General features: G+C 42.7%; 1 protein-coding gene and 1 long non-coding RNA gene across 13 annotated transcripts in view; one reads left to right on the forward strand and one right to left on the reverse strand.

Annotated features, from left to right (window-relative positions):
• Nucleotides 1-19,130, forward strand: part of PTPRM (protein tyrosine phosphatase receptor type M) — a 761,675-nt gene that overhangs the window by 663,193 nt on the left and 79,352 nt on the right. For all 12 annotated transcript variants that reach the window (XM_032310611.1, XM_032310612.1, XM_032310613.1 and 9 more), the window contains one exon: nt 16,732-16,808. In XM_032310611.1, coding sequence (XP_032166502.1) covers nt 16,732-16,808 — 77 coding nt within the window. The remainder of the gene's footprint in view (nt 1-16,731; nt 16,809-19,130) is intronic.
• Nucleotides 308-1,343, reverse strand: LOC116571996. The gene is made up of 3 exons (XR_004278074.1): nt 1,115-1,343; nt 859-992; nt 308-728 (listed from the first exon to the last, which is right to left on the reverse strand). It is a non-coding gene; the product is annotated as an uncharacterized LOC116571996 (long non-coding RNA).

A 19,130-nucleotide genomic window follows, 5' to 3' on the forward strand; every position in this document is an offset into this window, starting at 1 on the left:
TGGTGCCACTGAGAAGCTGAGATTTAAAATGTATTTCACTTAATTACTTTGAATTTAAATAGTACATGAGACGAGTGGGTGCCACTGTTGGACGGTGTAAATGGACAGTATGTTTGATTGTCAACAAGGAGGGAGTGGGTTTTGCACATCATAGGAGCGAACCATCCTGACTGCGCATGGGCTTGCCCTGTTCTCCCTCTGGCAGCTCCTAAGTCCCAAACATGGTGTTGCAAGTGCTAGCTTCGTGTTTTGTCTGTTCATTGACTTAGCGGTTCAAGTGGTCGTGTCAGGGTCCTTGTTAGTCAAAATATGCTTCCCTAAGATCTAAGGCTTCATTGCCCCTCAGTGGATTCCGTCAACACTGTGGAGCACCAGACACGGGGCCCACGGTGAGGATCCCACCGTGACAGGGACGCATGTGCCCCACCAGCAGGACAAGGCAGGTTGGGCAGGTAACAGAGCACTGTGACGCCAATCCCATGAGGTGACACAGCCCCGGGCTGGAGTTGTGGGTGCAGGACCATTGGGCTCAGGGAAGGAGAACCTGATTTCTCGCCGGAGGATGGTCTTGGGAGGAATTGGTTGACCAATAGAGATCTCTCCAAGTTCCTTCATGACTTTGGGAGCTGCTAACGCTTTGCATTGTTAGAAGGATCCGGATTTCTCATCATGGCTTCCAGGGCTCTCTCCAGGAGTTCACTCAGCACTGCAGCAAGCTCCAAGGGGGTCTGCAAGGTAAACTGGGCAGTTCCCAGCATGCCCTGGGCCTCCCTCCATACCAGGTGGAAAGGGCTATTGGGGAGCCTTTGTCCTATAGTCCCCCTTCCATCCCAGATGTGGGCCTCCTTGAGCACTCACAGAAGCCAGTGTCGATGAAGGCAATTATCAGTGTGCTCAGAGCTGCGGCGTCCTTTGCTCAGTAGAACTCTCAGCCTGCTCCTTCCTGAAGCCAAGTTCATTACCTGCTCTTGGTGGGCACTTGAGGAATATTTCTGAAAGAAGAATGAAAAAAAATAATAAAAGCTAGCATCTGTTGAGCACTTCCTCTATGCTAGATGCTACTGTACGTACTGTATGTACGTGTTAACTCACTCTCTGCCATGAAATAGGTTACCTGGTTGTTTCTGTCGCACAGGGGAGGCAGGTAAGGCATAGAGAAACGTTACAGGGTCCATAAAGGTGGAGGCAGGATTCCAACCCACGAACTGCTTTCATAACTGCTGTGCCGTGCACGGTTGGACTGTTGGTGTCTGCCGGCTTGCTATGGTGCCTGAATTTGCTTTTCTCCCTTAGCATCGTGGTCTGCGGAGGCAGGTATAGGTGACAAGAAGCAGCTGGTAGAGACTTTGGCCCTACCCCCCTTCCTCTGACCCGTGCAGACCCCTGTAGAGAAATTCTCGAGCTGCCACTGCTCAGGGTCTCCTGCAGAAGCTCTTTGTTCACGACTTTTGTCGTCTATTGTCTGAGAAGGATGCGTGGGGGCAGGGTCTCCTGTAGGGATTAGTTGTTAACCAATTATCATTAAATCTCCCCTAGCTCAAAATGGATGAACAAGATGTCAGAGGACATTTAAAAATGATCTGGGTGTGAGAAGGGCAGTAGGCGACAAGACTGCCTACATCCTGCCTGGTCTGGCCTAGGGGAACGCTGGCTGCAGGGCACTGGCCAGCACGTTGGAACGCAGGGTGAGATGGGAAACCGAACAAGAGATCAGCGTGGTCCAAACCACCTCCCAACATGATCGAAATACAAATTTATACTGTTGTGGGGTTTTTTTGTGAAGAGACTGAAGCCGCAAATTCTATGCAAATATCAAATATTTTAATTCTATTAAGTGCTATTCTCATCTTCAGGTTGAGGCATGGAGAGACAAAATGACCAGCCTGAGTTCACACGAGGAGGTGTCGTCCTTTTGTGATGTAAAACATATTTTTTTCTAGTTTAATTATTTGGGAAAGTTTATTTTAATACACCCATGTAGAGGTATGGCCCCTCCTGGAACATGAGAACTGCCTACACTGAAGGCCTCAAGAAGCCCCACCCACCTTGTTTCTACCTTGACCTACTAGATATTGGGTGTGCCTCTGTTTTCCATAGAAACATTGAATGTCATTCTTCTACCTGATTTCTCCTCGTGGCTGAACTGAGAGTGTGTGCTCAAATAGACCAAATAATTGATCCCTTCATTCAGCAAGTACTTCCTGACCACGTACTATTTGCCAGACACCATGCTAGGCACTTTTACCGAAGGATGATTAAACATAGTCGGACACTGCCCACCCAGCCATTACCATCTAGGGCAGGGCTTGGCAGATCTTTCTGAAAAAGACCAGATAATAAATCCTTTAGGCTTCACCGGCTGGCCAGTCTCAGTTCAAAACATAGAGTGCCGGGCTTGACTCCTGGTTTAGAGACAAACAGATCCCGCTGGGACAACTGTTCATTTCTGCCACCCACGGCTCACTTCTACCATCATCACCATCATCTCCAGCCCTCAGGAACCTTCACTTAGGAAAGACGGTTTTAAACCCCCCTCTGTAGGCCCCGAATGTTCCATGATCTCACAATCTAGGGGCCGGAGCAGACCAAGACATGCATGAACTGATAGGAGAAGGGTACACGGGTGAGGGGTGGACTGATGAGGAAAGGCCTTTTAGGCAAAAGAGAAGAACACAGGATTTGGAGCTAGAAGACGCAGTTGGGGTCTTGGCCCCACCGTACACTAACCAAGTAACCTTGGCTAAGTCACGAACTTTCTCAGTGTCAAGTTTCCTGAGTTTCACCTAGTATGGAAACAGAACTAAATGCCACATAAGAACATTGATTGTTGTTAGCTGGAAAAAAATCACATCTTCTCATTTCTCCTGAGTTGCTCTTTACTCTTCAGCTTGCGGATTCCGAGGTTATTTAAAAATTTTTAAAGATATCAACATCTGGAAGCCTCAAGTTCCAAATGATGAGCGGGGAGGCAGTAGCAGGCACCATCTTGCTCCCTAATTGTTAGCATGACTCTACACAAGACAGGCCCTGACAGACAGGGTCTCTGGGCTCCATTTCTGGGTGGTTTGCCTGGCTGTACCCAGGCTGATTTCCTACCTCTCACCTGCCTTCCATCCTGTTCCCTCCCTGTCGTTCAGTGTTTCTTCGTCTGGTTGCATTGTTTGTTCTTATGCTTTTCTGAAGACCACATTGAAAAGACACTTCTGTGCCCCGGCTGCACCAGCATCCAGGCTCCCATTCTTCCTTCTCAGTTGCTGTGGCGTTTGGAACCCAGTCTCTGTGCCCACGTGTTATCTTTTGCTTTTTTCCTTGTATTTTTTAATGTATCAGAATTATTCTGTTCTACTTTGTATTGAAGTCTAGCTGACACACAAAGTAATCTTACTTTCAGGGAGATCATGTAGCGGGTGGACAAGTCTGTTCATTCTGCTGTGCTCACAGGATGATTTCACGTACTAGATACATAGGAAATAATCACTGAAATCTACACTCCTGGAATAGTTCTAGTATTTAATATAGGATCATTAGCTATAGTCATCACACTGTACATGAGCTCTCTAGACTGATTTATCCCACAGAATGGCAACTTTGTATCCTTTGGTCAACATCTCCCCAGGTCCCCCACCCACTCCTGGAATCACCCTTAGACTCTGCTTCTCTAGGTCCCACTGTTTTAGGCTCCCTATATAAGTGAAATCATGCAGGTTTTTTCTTCCTGTGTCTGGCTTATTTCATTTAGCATGATGCCTTCAAGTTTCCTCCGCATTGTGGCAAATTACAATCTTTTCATCTAGTTTCCTGTTGTTTTCGGAAATCCCTCTAGAACTGTGATTGTTTATGTAATTCTGTACAAGGCTCTATGCTGGCATATCACTTAGGCCTCCTCCAGACAATTATTAATGCTTTTTAAGTAGGGTATCCAAATCCTTAGACACCACCGGCATCTACAGCTGGTAGGGTAAGTTTGATACTATCCATGGGTTGCAAAAACACCACAGCTGTTGCCTTGAATCCCAGAACCGCCCTGGGCCTGCTCTCGCCCAGCCTCAGTCAGGCTCGCAGTCCTAAGGAGTGGCGCCAAGTCGGCGTGAGTGCCCCAGGTTGTTCTGATGAATCATTTCATTCGGGCGCTGCTTCATTGGAGACTCTCTATGTGTCTTTACTTCCAACAGTGAAAATAAATCTTCAGTATTGTTAGAGTGGCGGGCGGATTTGAGATAAAAAGAATAAAAATGCTTATCCAAACCCCGCTTGTGTATGCACCCACGTCAGTTTATAGGCATGGGGAGGTGTATAACCATCTCCCTCCACCCTAAAAAAGTGATGTGATTGTCGAAGAGTTGGTTATTGTGCCTGCGAAGCCTACTTCCTAGCACTTAGGCCTCAGGAATGACCACCAGTGAGAAGAAGGAATTGGGGGGTTCAGTCAACGTATCTTAGAAATCCTCCTTAGTGCTCTTTCAGAGAACATAGGAAGTGTTGGTAATGATCACATTCATTGTTTTGCAATATCGTTTGCATATAAAATGGTTTTAATGGGGCTTAACAACTGTTTATTGGCTTTTGCTCTTAAGTAAGTTAAACTTTTCCCTTATTTACATTATAAATTTGCTGAGCTAGTCCTTTGCAGAAAAAAAAAACAAAAAAACCCTCTTCACCACACCACAAAAACAGAACTCCTGCTTTTCTCGATGTTTCCTAATTATAATTATCTTTGAGCTTAAGATACACACCAAAACTCCTGGCTAACGGAACCCCTTGAAGCCTAGGGTCCTCTTTTCTGGAGGCTGGCAGTTGAAGATAAGGAGCTAGAAATCGGCAGGTCCTTTCCAAGCTCCCTCCCCCGCTTTCTATGGTCCATTCAAGGAAGACATATTGGTCTGCCATGTGCCAGGCTCTGTGTCAAGCTAGAGGAATTCTTTCAACAGATAATATTGAGTGCCTGTTACATGCCAGGCACTATGCTAGGTGTCAGAGACAGAGCAGGGAACAGAACAAAATTCTTTGCCTAGATAGCACTTGACATTCTTTGGGGGCAACAGAAAAAGTCACCAAGTAAACTGTGTAATATGTCTTATTAGAAAGTGAGGCGTGTAACAGGGAAGATGGAGCAGGGAAAGGAGACGCATGGGGCAGAGGTGGCAGTTTTTAAACTGTGGTCAAGAAAGGCCTCCCTGAGAGGATCAGATGCAAGCCAAGGCCTGTCCCAGGGGAGGAAGGGAGCCAGGTACAGGCAGAGGCTCTCAGGGGGCAGGCCTGCCCCAGCGCGGTGCCCGGGACAGTGAGGAGGCCAGTGTCACTGGAGCAGGGGGAGGGCGAACAAGGGGAGTGAAAATGTGAAGAACTGGAGGGACCGTGGTGGCCCAAAGTGGACACAGCCCCTGACGTTTTCCAGGGAAGGGGCAAGGGAGGAGAGACTTAAATGACTCTCCAAAGGAATGAAATGCTGTGAAATGGAAGATCCCTGAGTAAAGGGGTAGAGCAGACGGTGTTGTGGACAGGGAGTGCCTCATGTGAACACATCCTTCACATCAGAGAAGCCCTGGAGTCTGAAGAACTACAAGAAGGCCAGGTAGCCAGAGCTGGGAAGGGCAAGGGCAGGTAGGCCAGCAGCGGGTGGGGAGTATCTAAGTGAAAGCCAGAACTCCAGGGCCTTCCAGGGAAGATTAAGGATGTCAGTGTTGATTAAGAAAACAAAGGGAAACCTCATCAAAGGGTTTTTGAGGAGACGGGAGGGGGTTGTTCATCAGATAAGCATTTGGAAAATTTAATCTGACTGCAAAATGAAAAATGAATTGGAAGGGGACACTAAGAGATTCTTTCAGTTGCCCAAGTGAAAAGCAAGGATAATGGACTGGAAATAAAAGGAGTGGATGGATTCAAGAGAAATAAATGATCAGATGGATTGGATGTAGAGCAAGGAAGACAGAGGAGTCAGTGATGCTTCTGTTTCCGACTCACAGGAGGATGGTCAGAGGGAGGAGTGGTGCGCAGTCAGGGACGGATGGATAGACCGGTGGAAGAACTGGACGTTTACTCCAACGGGTAACACTGGCGGGAAGCTCAGGGATAGATGTGGTGTTGGCAGTACCAGGGAAAGCTTATAAATTGAATCTGGGGACACACCCAGATACCTGTGAAACCTTCAAATGAAATGTCCAGTAAGCAGTTATACTGACTGCTTCGAAACGCAAAGAGGAGGGATCTGGGCCCAAATAGAAAAGAGTGAATCTTGGGGCACAGAATGGCAGTTAAAACCATTGGCATGATAAGATTATGTGTGGAGGAAGCATAGAGGGCATCAAGCGCCTACGACCCAGCGTGGAGGGGCTTCAGTAATAGGGAATTACCAGGCAATACTGCCTAATGTGTTCAAAGGAGCATTATCTCATGGAGAAGTGAGGGTGTCCATAGTGCAATGAAGACTGATGTAACAACATGAGAATTGTTCATGAAATTAGCAAATGGTGCTTTGAATGGCGTAGGCGGGGGGTGGGAAGGAGGAGACAATGGGTGAGGACATGACGGGAGGACAGACACCTTTACGAAGGGGAAGAGAAGAGGGTCCCTTCTGAGCTTTGGTTTTCATCCTCATGTTACCCATGACCACCTACTCCTTTTTCCTATCTAATAATGAGGTATCTAAGAGGAGAGTGAAACCTTTGACCCAATCTCTCCCATCTGATTCTTTGAACCAGTGTCCCAGTCTTGATATTCGTGCTGAAAACTACTCTTCCAGGGTTTTGTTGCATAGCACTATGCTTTTCTCTCCCATTGGAGCCCCTCCAACAGTGTCACTTCTCAGGAATCTACTACCCTCATGATCTGGCGTAGGAATAAAGACAGTTGAAGAGAGGATGGTAGGAACAAGGGGTTAGTTGGTTAGGTACAGTTTGGCAGGGAGAGCTCTTGGTGTTAAAAATGTAAACCTGGTGATTCACAGACCTGTACCCTGGGGATAAAAATATATGTTTATAAAAAATAAAAAATTAATTTAAAAAAAAATCAGATGGATGAGAATAAGGGAGAAACAAATCAACACAACATGTTTAGGAAGGAAAAAAAAAATCTGGAAGAATTAGACAAAGTAAGAGTCAGGGGTCCTGCCAGGACACTGAAGATTAAAGAGTAAGTCTCCCTATTCAAGGGTCTAGGTATAAGCAATAAACACAACAAACCTGAGTAACACATAAAACCAACAGAGAGAGCAAAAGTGAACATGAAGCCACCTACCACTGAACTCAGAGGTTCCTCATTTGCTTGGTGCTCAGAACTAGCATGACCTGAGCATCCGGGTGGGCACAAGCAGGGACACCAGGCCGGCATACAGGTCGCACAGGGGTAGATGGCTGAGCACCTCCCATTCGTTCCCTTGTCTCTTCTGCATCTTGTACCTCGAGACCAGTGCAGCAATAGTCCTTGGCAAGTGTGTAACCACAGAGAAGCAAAGCCATTATTTGCAGAAATCAATTATAATTAAAATTAATTTTGATTCTCCTCTCAGAGGGCAAATGTTACTTAGATCATTGTGGTTCCAATTTACCTTAAATATGTCATCAATATTTAGCAGAATGAGAGTGGGTTGGAGGTGAAATATTATCAATGACACACTCCACTTCCACCGCCTAGTTATATCTAATCACATACAAGTGAATTGCAAGGCTATTAACCATATCCATCATGTTTAAAATGGAAATGTTAAAATATTTGAAGCTACTTAGAGGTGTTTTAAATATAATGTTATGTGACAAAAAGGGCATAATTAAACCTTTTTAGAGACTTAGAGTTAAGCATAGAGACCTGCTTTAAATATCTCGTTACCCAACCTCTAGTGTATGCAAGCACACATCCATAAATGCATGCTTACACATCCATAAATACACACATGCACACACACAAATACCCACATACACACATACATATACATAAATACATACACACTTGCATACATAAGTATACATACGTGGGGGAAAATACCAGCAGATTAGAACTTTTCAGTAGTAAGCAATTGTTTCTTATGCTTTATACCATATCTTTATGTGCCTGTTTCTTACCCCAAAGTACTATTTTGCCCTATTTCTTATTGTAAAGGCTTTTTTTTAAAGGAATGAGAAGCATAGCAACAAGGGTTTTATGTAGATTTTCTCAAAACGTCAGAGTTCATTACCCTTTTTGATGGGCTAACATTGAGTTGTGATTATAATATAAACATTTGTTGGATTTTTATCATATTCCAGTCATCCATGGCTAAATGGGTATCTTCCCCCCCCAATTTTATAAAAGCAATTCATACACATTATAGAAAAATTATGCAGTAATGAAAAGTTGGGGGAAATTGCTCGGAACCTCACCAACAATGTTTGATCCCTACTAATATTTTTTTTCTGTTTCTTTGATCTTTTTTCTGTTCGTTGCCTTAAAGTTGTTGCCTTTATTTTTTAAAGTAAAAATAGGTTTATTGTTTTATTTCTGATTATAAAGACAGTATAAACTGTGTAGACTATTAATACACAAAATCATACGGATGAAAATAAATATGACTCTAAATTTTCCCACCCAGCAGAATTCCCACCCTTATCCCAGTATACATTTCTACACACATATACAATTATTTCATATAGATAGACTCTTAAAAGACATGCTGCTTTCTAACCTCCTCTACTTCACAATATGTCACAGAGATCTTCCCAGGTAAAGAAATTAAATAAAATTAAATAAAAGCATAGAAATGCTTTTTGATGATCATATCATATTCCATTGTTTTATAAGACTGTTGGTTCTCAGCCCTCTTTGAGATTCCTGGGTGTCCTCTGAAACCAGCTCCCAGACACAGAGGAAAGGGAGAGAACAAAGAAAGAGGCAGGGCACTCCAGGATGGTAGTTGGGAATTTTAATAAGTAAAGGGATTTTATATACAGAGCTTGTCTTGGGCAGCAGCAAGATGAGAGGATCCCTGCATCTGCCCGCCAAATCTTAGAAGTTTATGAAGAGATCTTAGCTAGCTTCAATCACCTATATTGTGCAAGTGTTCTCATCACGATATCACTATCTCAAGACTATGCCTTGGAGTAGCTTCTGGGAGAAGGAAAAGCAAGCAGAACCACATTCCAAGGATAATGGGGAGATGGGTGAGGAACTTCAAGTACCCAGTCCAACTCATGGGTCAACCACTGGTCACATCTTTTCGATGACCTTCCCCAACAGAGACCACTGTTGATCAGTTCCCTGTTGATATTCTTGAATGGTTTGAACTAGATAGGGACAGAATAAATTGTATTTAGAAAAGTAGCTGTCAGCATGGATTTACAAAATTCAAGATCCATTTATGTTAAAACCTCTCAACAAAGTGGGTATAGAGGGAATGTACTACAACTTAATAAGGGTCACGTATGACAAAGCCACAGCTAACATAATGGGGGGAAGCCCATTCAATGGTGAAAAACAGAAAACTTTTCCTCTAAAATCAGGAACAAGACAAGGCTGCTCACCCACTCTTGCCACTTTTATTCAATAAAGTATTAGCAGTTTTAGCTATAGAAATTAGGCAAGAAAAAGAAATAAAAGGCCAATTTGTCCAATTTGGACAAATTGGAAAGGAAAAAGTAGAATGGTCACTATTTGTGAAAAACATGATTTTTATATATAGAAAACCATCAAGACTACACACACACACACACACACACGCACACAATTAGAACTAATAAGTGAATTCACTAACTTTCAGGGTACAAAATCAATATACAAAAATATTTTGCATTTTTATATACTAATAACAAACTGTCAGAAAGAGAAATTAAGAAAATAATCACATTTACAATTTCATCAAAAATATTAAAATATCTAGGAATAAATGTAACCAAGAAGGTAAAAGACCTATACTCTGAAAACAATAAGACACTGATGAAAGAAACTGAAGAAGACCCAAATACATGGAAAGATATTCTGTCCTCATGGATTGGAGGAATTAATATTGTTAAAATATCTGTACTACCCAAAGCAATCTACAAGTTCATTGCAATTCCTATCAAAATCCCAATGGCATTTCTTTACAGAAAAAGAACAAAATATTCTAAAATTTGTATGGGACCACAAAAGACCTTGAATAACGAAAGCAATCTTAAGACAGAAAAACAAAGCTAGAGGCATCACACTCCCTGATTTCAAAGTACATTACAAAGCTATAGTAATCAAAACTGTATGAAATTGGCATAAAAACAAATATAGATCAATGAAACAGAATGGGATCCCAGAAATAAGCCCACACCTATATGGTCAATTAATTTACAATAAAAGAGGCAAGAATATACAATGGGAAAATTTATTTCTTCAATAAATGGTGTTGAGAAACAGGGAAACCACATGGAAAAAAAAAAAGAAACCAGGCTACTCTATTACTCTAGATATAAAAATTAGCTCAAAATGAATTAAAGACTTGAATGCAAGACAGAACCCATAAAACTAGAAGAAACCCAGGTGGTAAGCTCCTTGACATTGGTCTTGGTGATGGTTGTTTGGATGTGACTCCAAAAGTAAAGGCAACAAAAGCAAAGATAGATAAATGGTACTATATCAAAATAAAAATCTTCTGCACAGCAAGGGAAACCATCAACAAGATGAAAAGGCAACATATTGAATGGGAGAAAATATTTGCAAATCATATATCCAATAAGGGATTAATATCCACAACATATAAATAACTCATATAACCCAGGGGAAAAAATCCAATTTAAAAATAGGCAGCAGATCTGAATAAACGTTTTTTCTAAAGAAGACATACAGATGGCCAACAAGCCCATGAAAAATGTTCAACATCAGTAGTCATCAGGGAAATGCAAATCAAAAGCACAGGAAGCTATCACCGCGTACCTGTGAAAATGGTTGTTATCAAAATGACAAGAAGTAGCAAGTATTGGCAAGCATATGGCAAAAAGGAAGACTTCGTGTCCTATTGGTGGGAATGTGAATTGGTGCAGCCGCTATGGAAACAGTATGGGACCTCCTCAAAAAATTACAAACAGAACTACCAGCAACCCCACTACTAGGTGTTATCTAATTTGGAAAGATATATGCACTCCTGTGTTCACAGCCACATCATTACAATGGCCAAGGTATGGAAACAACCTAAGTGGTTTAATGAATGAATATGGATGAATAAATAAAGAAGATACACACACACACACAAATATAGATAGAGACATATTAGATAGACACATATATAAATAGATGTAAATATACCTCTATCTATCTATATATATATAATGGTTATGAATACATACACATACATTCAGATATATAGATATAATGGAATACTATTCAGCCATAAAAGAATGAAATCTTGCCATTTGCAACAACATGAGTGGAACTAAACGTATTATGCTAAGTGAAATAAGTCTTTCAGAGACAGATACTGTATAATTTCACTTATATCTAGAATCAAAAAAAAAAAAGAGCAAAACAAAACAAAAATAGACCTATAAATATAGAGAACAAACATTTGGTCACCAGAAGGGAGGAGGAGGTGGGGGGGAGGACAAAATAGGTGAAGGGGATTAGGAGGTACAGTCTTCGAGTTATAAAATAAATAAGACATGGAGATAAAAAGTACAGCATTGGGAATATAGCCAGTAATATTATATCAACTTTGCATGATAACAGATGGTGACTAGACTTACTGTGCTGAGCGTTTTGTAATGCAGATAAATATTGAATCACTATGTTGTACACCTGAAACTAATACAACATGGTGGTGGCTTGAGGGAGAGGTGAAATGGGTGAAGGGGGTCAAGTGACACAAAATTCCAGCTGAAAGATAAGTAAAGCATGGGGATGTAATGTCAGCGTGGTAACTATGCAATTGACAATCTTGTAGTAATACTTGAAAATTGCCAAGAGAGTAAATCCTGAAGTTTTCATCACAATAAGTAAAAAAATGTCTAACTTTGTCTAGTGACTTATTGCGGTGATCATTTTACAATATATACAGATATCATATATTATGCTATGCACCTGAGACTAATGTAATGTTGTATGTCAATTACGCCTTGATTTAAAAAGAAAATATTTAAATAAAAAGACAAGTTCCTGAATAGATGCCAGGGGATTAAGAGGTAGGAGCTATTTGGGCATATTCATCCTGTTTCCTCTTCAAAAGTAGCTCAAGCTCATCTTTCTAAAAGGTTGGCTGCTTAGAGTGTACAGGTTTTCCCCTCTTCCGCTGACTGCCAAACAAGCACCCTGGGCTTTTTGTAGTTTGAATTGCTAAGCAACAAGGATGTCACTTTTATTCCCATAAGAGGGGTAATTCCTTTTTAATGGAAACTATAGTCCTATACTAGTCCTATACTCCATGCAGTTGACATGTTCATCTCACTTGGTCCCAACGATCCTGGGAAGGTAGCCCATCATCAACCTCTTTGTACATGAAGCTCAGAGAGATTCAGAGTTGGTCTAAGTTCACAATTGGGGGGAATTGTAGAGAGCCAGGATTCGAATCAGAGTCTCTGGGACACCAGAGCCAAACGCTGCACTATATCAACATGATATGGTTTGGGAATAATGGGGGGAAAAAACACCCATACTGGAGGAGAAATGGGTTTGGTAATTGATAAGTCTAAAGCTCGGGTCTTTTCAACCTTCCTGGGCTATATCTCCTGGAGATAGCAAATCTATAAAGTCTCAACCCCTTGGCTTTCATGAACAGCTGACCTGTTGTTAGCCACAAATCCCACTGGCTTTCTCATACTTTTATACCTGAACAGCTGAGTTCTCCAAACTTCTTCCTCCTTTCAACCCAAACGATAGACCCTAGTACTGAGCAAGGCCCTACCCACGCTAATCAGCCTCCAAAACAAAGTGGAAGGATAGGGGCTCAATCAGTGGGCAACGGCAGTTCTGTGGATCCCTTGCCTGAGCATCTCCCATATTTGCCATATGCCGGAAATGTCCTCTGGGCATTTCGTCATTGTCACTGGATAGTATTTCACCTCAAGTGTGCCCCAGGAGAAGGATCTGAGCTTTCCTAAAAGAATGCCTGATGTATGAGAGTCTTCTTAATTGGCTTTTGATTCAAGGTGAATGAGATTTTAAGAAAAAATGGCGGTGAGCCTCCATGTACTGACTTATGTGCTGCCCAGCCATCTATATTTATTGTTTCCATAACCAACGGAGAGCTTGATTTAAAAGAGGATGCCCAAGAATCCCAGTTTCCGTCACCGAGGCATTTTCAGAGGAGCAGCAGGAGTTTAGGGAAGACTCTTCTGGCCGGAGGGACAGATCCTCTTACTTCTTTTGCCCTTCCTCCCTCTGACTCAGCATGAGTGATGGTGAGACTAGGCTTTTTATTTCATTGCTGTTGAGGAAAGACGGTGCTCTCACGGGTGCACCGGAAGGCAGAGGACTCCCTGGATACATGCGGGCCTGGGATAGCCAAGAGGGCAGTCACATAATGACCAGCCTTTTCTCGCTGGGCAAAATTCATGTCCTTTTGTTCTCCACAGCTAACTCCTGCCTCCGAGAGATTCAGCCCATTCTCCCCGTTAAACTCTCTGTCTCCCTGCCTTAAGATACACTGACTTATCAACACTCACACATTTTACCACTGAAAGAAAACAATGCCTCCTCAACCTCACTGCAGTAATTCTTAAGCCATCTCCTGAGTACACATCAATAATGTATGACAGTTGTCCTCTAGTGGCAAGCTTTAGAGTCACTGTCACCACTGCCTTGCCTTCATCAGGGCAAGGGGAGTCACAGGGGGACTCCCGAGGGTGCTAAGACAGCGAGTCCATGACATGCCCGTTCCCAGCTTTGAAGGTGCTGTTTCTCAGGACACCCAGGCTTAGAGGGAAACTTGAAGGGGTATTCTACAAGGGAGGAGTGGAGAAAGTGGATTCTCACTTTGTAAAAACATTGTGGTAAAATGAACATAATATGAAACTTACCACATTAACCATGTGTGAGTGTCCAGTTCAGTGGCAAGTTCACTCCCATTGTCATGAACCCATCACCCTCTCCCAGAACTTTCTCATCTTCCCCAGGTCTGTATTTACTCCACACTGGCTCACTATTTCCCACCTCCCCTCAGCCCCTGGCAACCACATTCTTCTTTGTGTCTCTGTGAAATGACTACTCTTAGTGTCTCATGGAAGTGGAATTGTGCAATATTTGCCCCGGGCTGGGTTTATTTCGCATAACACAATGCACTCAAGAGGGACCCTTTTATTTTTAAAGAATGAAATATAGTTACAGAGCAGGGCATATAGCCCCCAAATGCAGGCTAACAGATTTGTTGTCAAGCAAACACAGATAAAACCACTAAGCAAGTCCACAACAGGACCTTCCAGCACCCCCGAAAGCCCCAGCAAACCTCGCCTGACCACAGCTTGCCCCTTCTTCCGTTGAGACAGTGACAGTCGAGACAGGGCACTCGTTAGTGGGGTGAGCGGTTAAGGGGGTTGCACACACCTGCTGTGTGTTGGGGGATCACTGCAGGCAGTGCTGTGTAGAGAGGCCGTGGGGCTGGGCACAGTGGCCTGGCTGAAACGGGGATGTTCCCAATGGACACTATGTGGTCTCTGACCCCAAGAAGTTACAATCTAGTAAAATCAGCCTTAGAATAAGGAGAAGATACTACCAGGCATATAAAGAGAACCAAAAGCAGTCTCTGTCTGCTTAGGGAATATGCTCAGCATATGTCTTCTGGGTTTCCCCATCAGGAGGAGGGTAAGGCAATTAAATGTGGAGAAATAGCAGCCAAGTTAAAAAAAAAAAAAAAAAAGATTGAGAGAGGGAGAGAGGTAACCAACTGAACAGTAGGAGATGATGGGGAAACTCTATTTCAAAGGCTCTGTTTATGGGAGATGAGAGTGCAGTCTTATCAGAGATTAAAGTCCCTTTGCAGAACATTCCAGAACAATTTGAGAAGCCCAAGCATGGTAAATCATAGGGAATGGGAGGCGTTCATCCTCAGGTTCTAAGAGAAATAAAGTGTGAGAGAAGGGGGATTCTGACAAGGAGGTACAATAGATCTCCTGACAAGGAGAGCTCTGCTTCTAAAGATTGGGAGCTTCTAATGTGATGCCTGCGTTTAAAAAAAAAAAAAAAAAAAAAAAACTGCCCAGGCAAAGTCAAGGAGTATAGGAAGGCAGACCTAATCTCCCTTCAGAGGAGCTGACTAAAAGCCTGATGTGTGCAGAATGGCCATGATTCAGGTCTATTGGAACATCTTTCATTCGGGAGGCTCAAATGGCTTTGCTGCCGAAATTGCTTACCGCCCAGCTCTGCAGTAACTGTCTGTGTGCCCCAGCTCTCCCAACAAATGCAAAAGCCAGAACAATCCACACATCCCCAGCTCCCCAGTGACTCACCTCCCCCACGGCCCCAGCAAAAACAAGCACCTGGGGGGTTGGGGTGGGGCGGGGCTCTGGTTTTAAGCAAGATGTACTCTGAGAAACTAAATCTTAGGGTAGGTCACCTCAAGGAAAACTTCCAACCGCACATGGGGTCTGTTCCTGGCTTGCTCTCGTGTGGACCTCAGCTGTACAGATGAGAAGCGAGAACAGTCCGCGTGTCCATGACGCATCACGCGACAGTGGCAACAGCTGGTATTTATCCATCACTTATTGTGTCCGAGGCTCTCTTCTAATATTTTTTTGGTTTGGGTTTTTTTTTTAAGATTTTATTTACTTATTTATTTGACAGAGACAGCAAGAGAGGGAATACAAGCAGGGGGAGCAGCAGAGGGAGAGGGAAAAGCAGGCTTCCTGCTGAGCAGGGAGCCCAGTGTGAGGCTTGATCCCAGGACCTGAGATCATGACCTGAGCAGAAAGCAGACTCTTAACAACTGAGCCATCCAGGCGCCTCTTCTTTTTTATTTTATTTTAATATTCCCAATAATACCTTGAGGTGGTCACTAGGCTACAGATAAGAAAAGTGGTCACCCAGACTACAGATAAGAAAACTCAAGCACAGATAGGTGTAGTAACGTCCCCCAGACTCCAGGTGAGGGATTCTAAACCACACACCTGACTCTGAAACTCACACATAGGATATAGAGATCTGCTTAGGGAACTGAGGGAAGGTCCCAGTTAGGTGTGTGTCTGCACCTTCCAGAAGGCTGGGCCATGGTTAAAAACTATCATTTGCTGGGGCGCCTGGGTGGCTCAGTGGGTTAAAGCCTCTGCCTTTGGCTCAGGTCATGGTCTCAGGGTCCTGGGATCAAGCCCCACATCGGGCTCTCTGCTTGGCAGGGAGACTGCTTCCTTCTCTCTCTCCACGTGCCTCTCTGCCTGCTTGTGATCTCCGTCTGTCAAATAAGTAAATAAAATATTAAAAAAAAAAACAACTATCATTTGCCAAGGCGGACGTCAAAGGCAGCCATCAAAATTTCAGGGTTTGTATGCGATTTAGTGAAGTCGCTACACATTCAATCTGAGAAATAAGACTGTTGTGATTCCCAAGACTCAGTGAGGAAGTTTCAGACCTCTGCCAATGCCTCACGCCTGTCAGTGATAAAAGAATAAGTTAATGAGAATTGCTGTAAAAGGCAAATAATTATAAATCCTTCCTAATTTTCAGAGAAGTATAAGAAGTGTGGAAGGTGTGTAGTATTTAATTCTTTGTTTATCTTTAAAGCAGCATGGATGTGACTGATCTCCATGTCGTGGGCTTACATTCTGGGGCTCTGAACAGCCTAACAGATTGCTTTCAATCACTTTTCTTTTTCCTTTGCAGATGATCATTCGCGGGTGAGGCTGCAGACCATAGAAGGAGATACCAACTCAGACTACATCAATGGAAATTATATCGATGTATGTATTTTGAAACTGTCCGTAAGCCCAACCGTTCTGACACATTCCACATCGTGTGTCTGCTGTGACATGGGTGGGCACACATTGCTCCAACTCCAGAGCAAACACATAGCTGTCGCCCCACACCCTGCAGAACTTTTGGGGGAAGACATGGCCAGTCCTGGTCTCCAATGGGCCTGTGGGCTGGTGAGCTCCCTCCCTCCCCTTCCGTGCCCCCCTTGCTGTCCTGCACTCTTATGGACCAAGAAAACATTATTTCTGGGTTTTTGTTTTTGGTGTTTTTTTTTTGTCAACAACTTAGATTATTTGACACTTAAAAAAAAAAACCTGTTTACATATTAATAGGATAAAACTCTCTATATCTTAATTCGATGATTTGCAATCTCACATCATTACTGTACTTTTAAGTTGCCTTCAAAGTAGTCTGCAGCTGTTAACCAGGACATGTAAGGCACACAAGACACGTCATTAAATATGTAAGCTGTTTAATTATTGAAGATGGCTTCTTTGTTCATTCTGCATCATGTTAACTTAATGTCTTACATTAGAATAAATTCCTGAGGAGACAGCATGTTTTCAGTTGAAAGAATGAATGAAATCAAAAGTCGCCTGAAAATGAAGGGAAGTCATTGTTACCTTCAAGGCCCAGGCTCACATTAAACAGGCTTCAGCTCTCTTGCAGTTCCCCAGGCAGTGTGCTTGGCTGTCACATTGTCTTCTAGCCCATCAATACTTCCATGGGCAGGGAAATAAATAATAGATATAATAAATATATCTACCTATATCTATAATAAATACATCTATCTATCCATATATGTATATAAATATATCTATCCATATATATATGCTCATATATATATGGATAGATAGATATACATATATATACACGTATATATAGAACCTATACATATATATAGGTTCTTATCCATATATATATGGATGGATTCTTATCCATACATATATGACTTCTTTTATTATCTTGGTTTTCTTGGTTGAGTATAAATCGGAAGCTACTGAGTAAAGTCCTAGCATCACAATCTAGCATCAAACCAGAAGAAATGTTATTTTTACTATGACTTGGAAAGGTTTGAGACTTTGGCTATGGATCTGAGGGGAGGCCTTGCGGGATGACTGTTTGAAGATGAATTCCCATCCCATTCCTCAAATGAACCCTAAACTTCATAATGGCCCAAAACGTACCCAACCCAAGTTGGATTTTTTTTTTCCATTAAAGCAAAATTTCTTCCTTAAGTACATTGTACTTATTTCTTTACCCAGCAGACATTTAGTGAGTACTTATGGGATAACTCACAGGTGTCCGAGATCTGTTACCTTCTCCCCAAGGCCTCACAGTTTAGAAGCTAAAGTAAGAAATATCTTCTCTGTAATACTCTTTCCCTTGGGAAATTCCATGGGAATCCTGTTTCATCCCTAGTCCCAGCTGCTAGAGCCCCTGCAGAGTCCTTAAGCACAGGGACAGTATCCTACTCGTCTCTGTACCCCCTGCACTTGGCCCAGACCTGCAATACCGTAAGCACTTTGTTAAGTGTTTGATGAATCAAGGCCTGAAGGAGTAAATGGAATCTGATTAGGCTTTGTGGTAGAAGTGATTTTAACTAAACTTTCAAGAATGGGCGGGTAAAGATACAGAAGAGGAAAGACATAAAAGTAATGGAAATACCAGATTAATTAGTTTTTATTTTAATGGAGAAGAGAGTCAATATTCAGGGCCCGTTTATTCACTTAGTCAACAGGAGTTTATTGAGCAGCCTATTATATTATATGTCAGTTACTGGTGTAGATATTGGAGTCACAACTGCAAGCGATGCAGATCAAAAACAAAAGCCGACCTCCAACCCAGGGGAGCTGGTGCTTTAATTGGAGGAAACAGCAACAAATGAATGAAACCAGTTAATGCTCTATGGTATATGAGGTGGTAATAGGACAATGGAGAAAATGGAAGCCATAACAGAGGACACAGAGAAGCGGTTTGGAGGTGGATTGTAATTTTTGGGTAGAGTGGCTGGAGTCAGCTCTACTGAGAAGGTAATAATGGAATGGAAAAATTATGCCATGTAGGTATTCAGGGAAAGAGCATTCCAGACTCAAAAAAAAAAAAAAAAAAACCCATGAAAAGGCTTTGCTGTGGAACATGGCTGGCAAATTAGAAGTGAAACAAGCAGGCGAGGGTTGGTGGAGTCGAGTCGAGTCGAGGGGGTAGAGTCCCAGGTGAACAGGTTAAAAGGGTTGTAGGGACAGATAAGGTAAAAAGTCATACAGATGTGGGCTTTTACTGTCGCATAGGCAGTCACCGGGGCAGAG

The sequence above is a fragment of the Mustela erminea genome, chromosome 13 (assembly GCF_009829155.1).
Source record: "Mustela erminea isolate mMusErm1 chromosome 13, mMusErm1.Pri, whole genome shotgun sequence".
In the NCBI taxonomy this organism is placed as follows: Eukaryota; Metazoa; Chordata; class Mammalia; order Carnivora; family Mustelidae; genus Mustela; species Mustela erminea.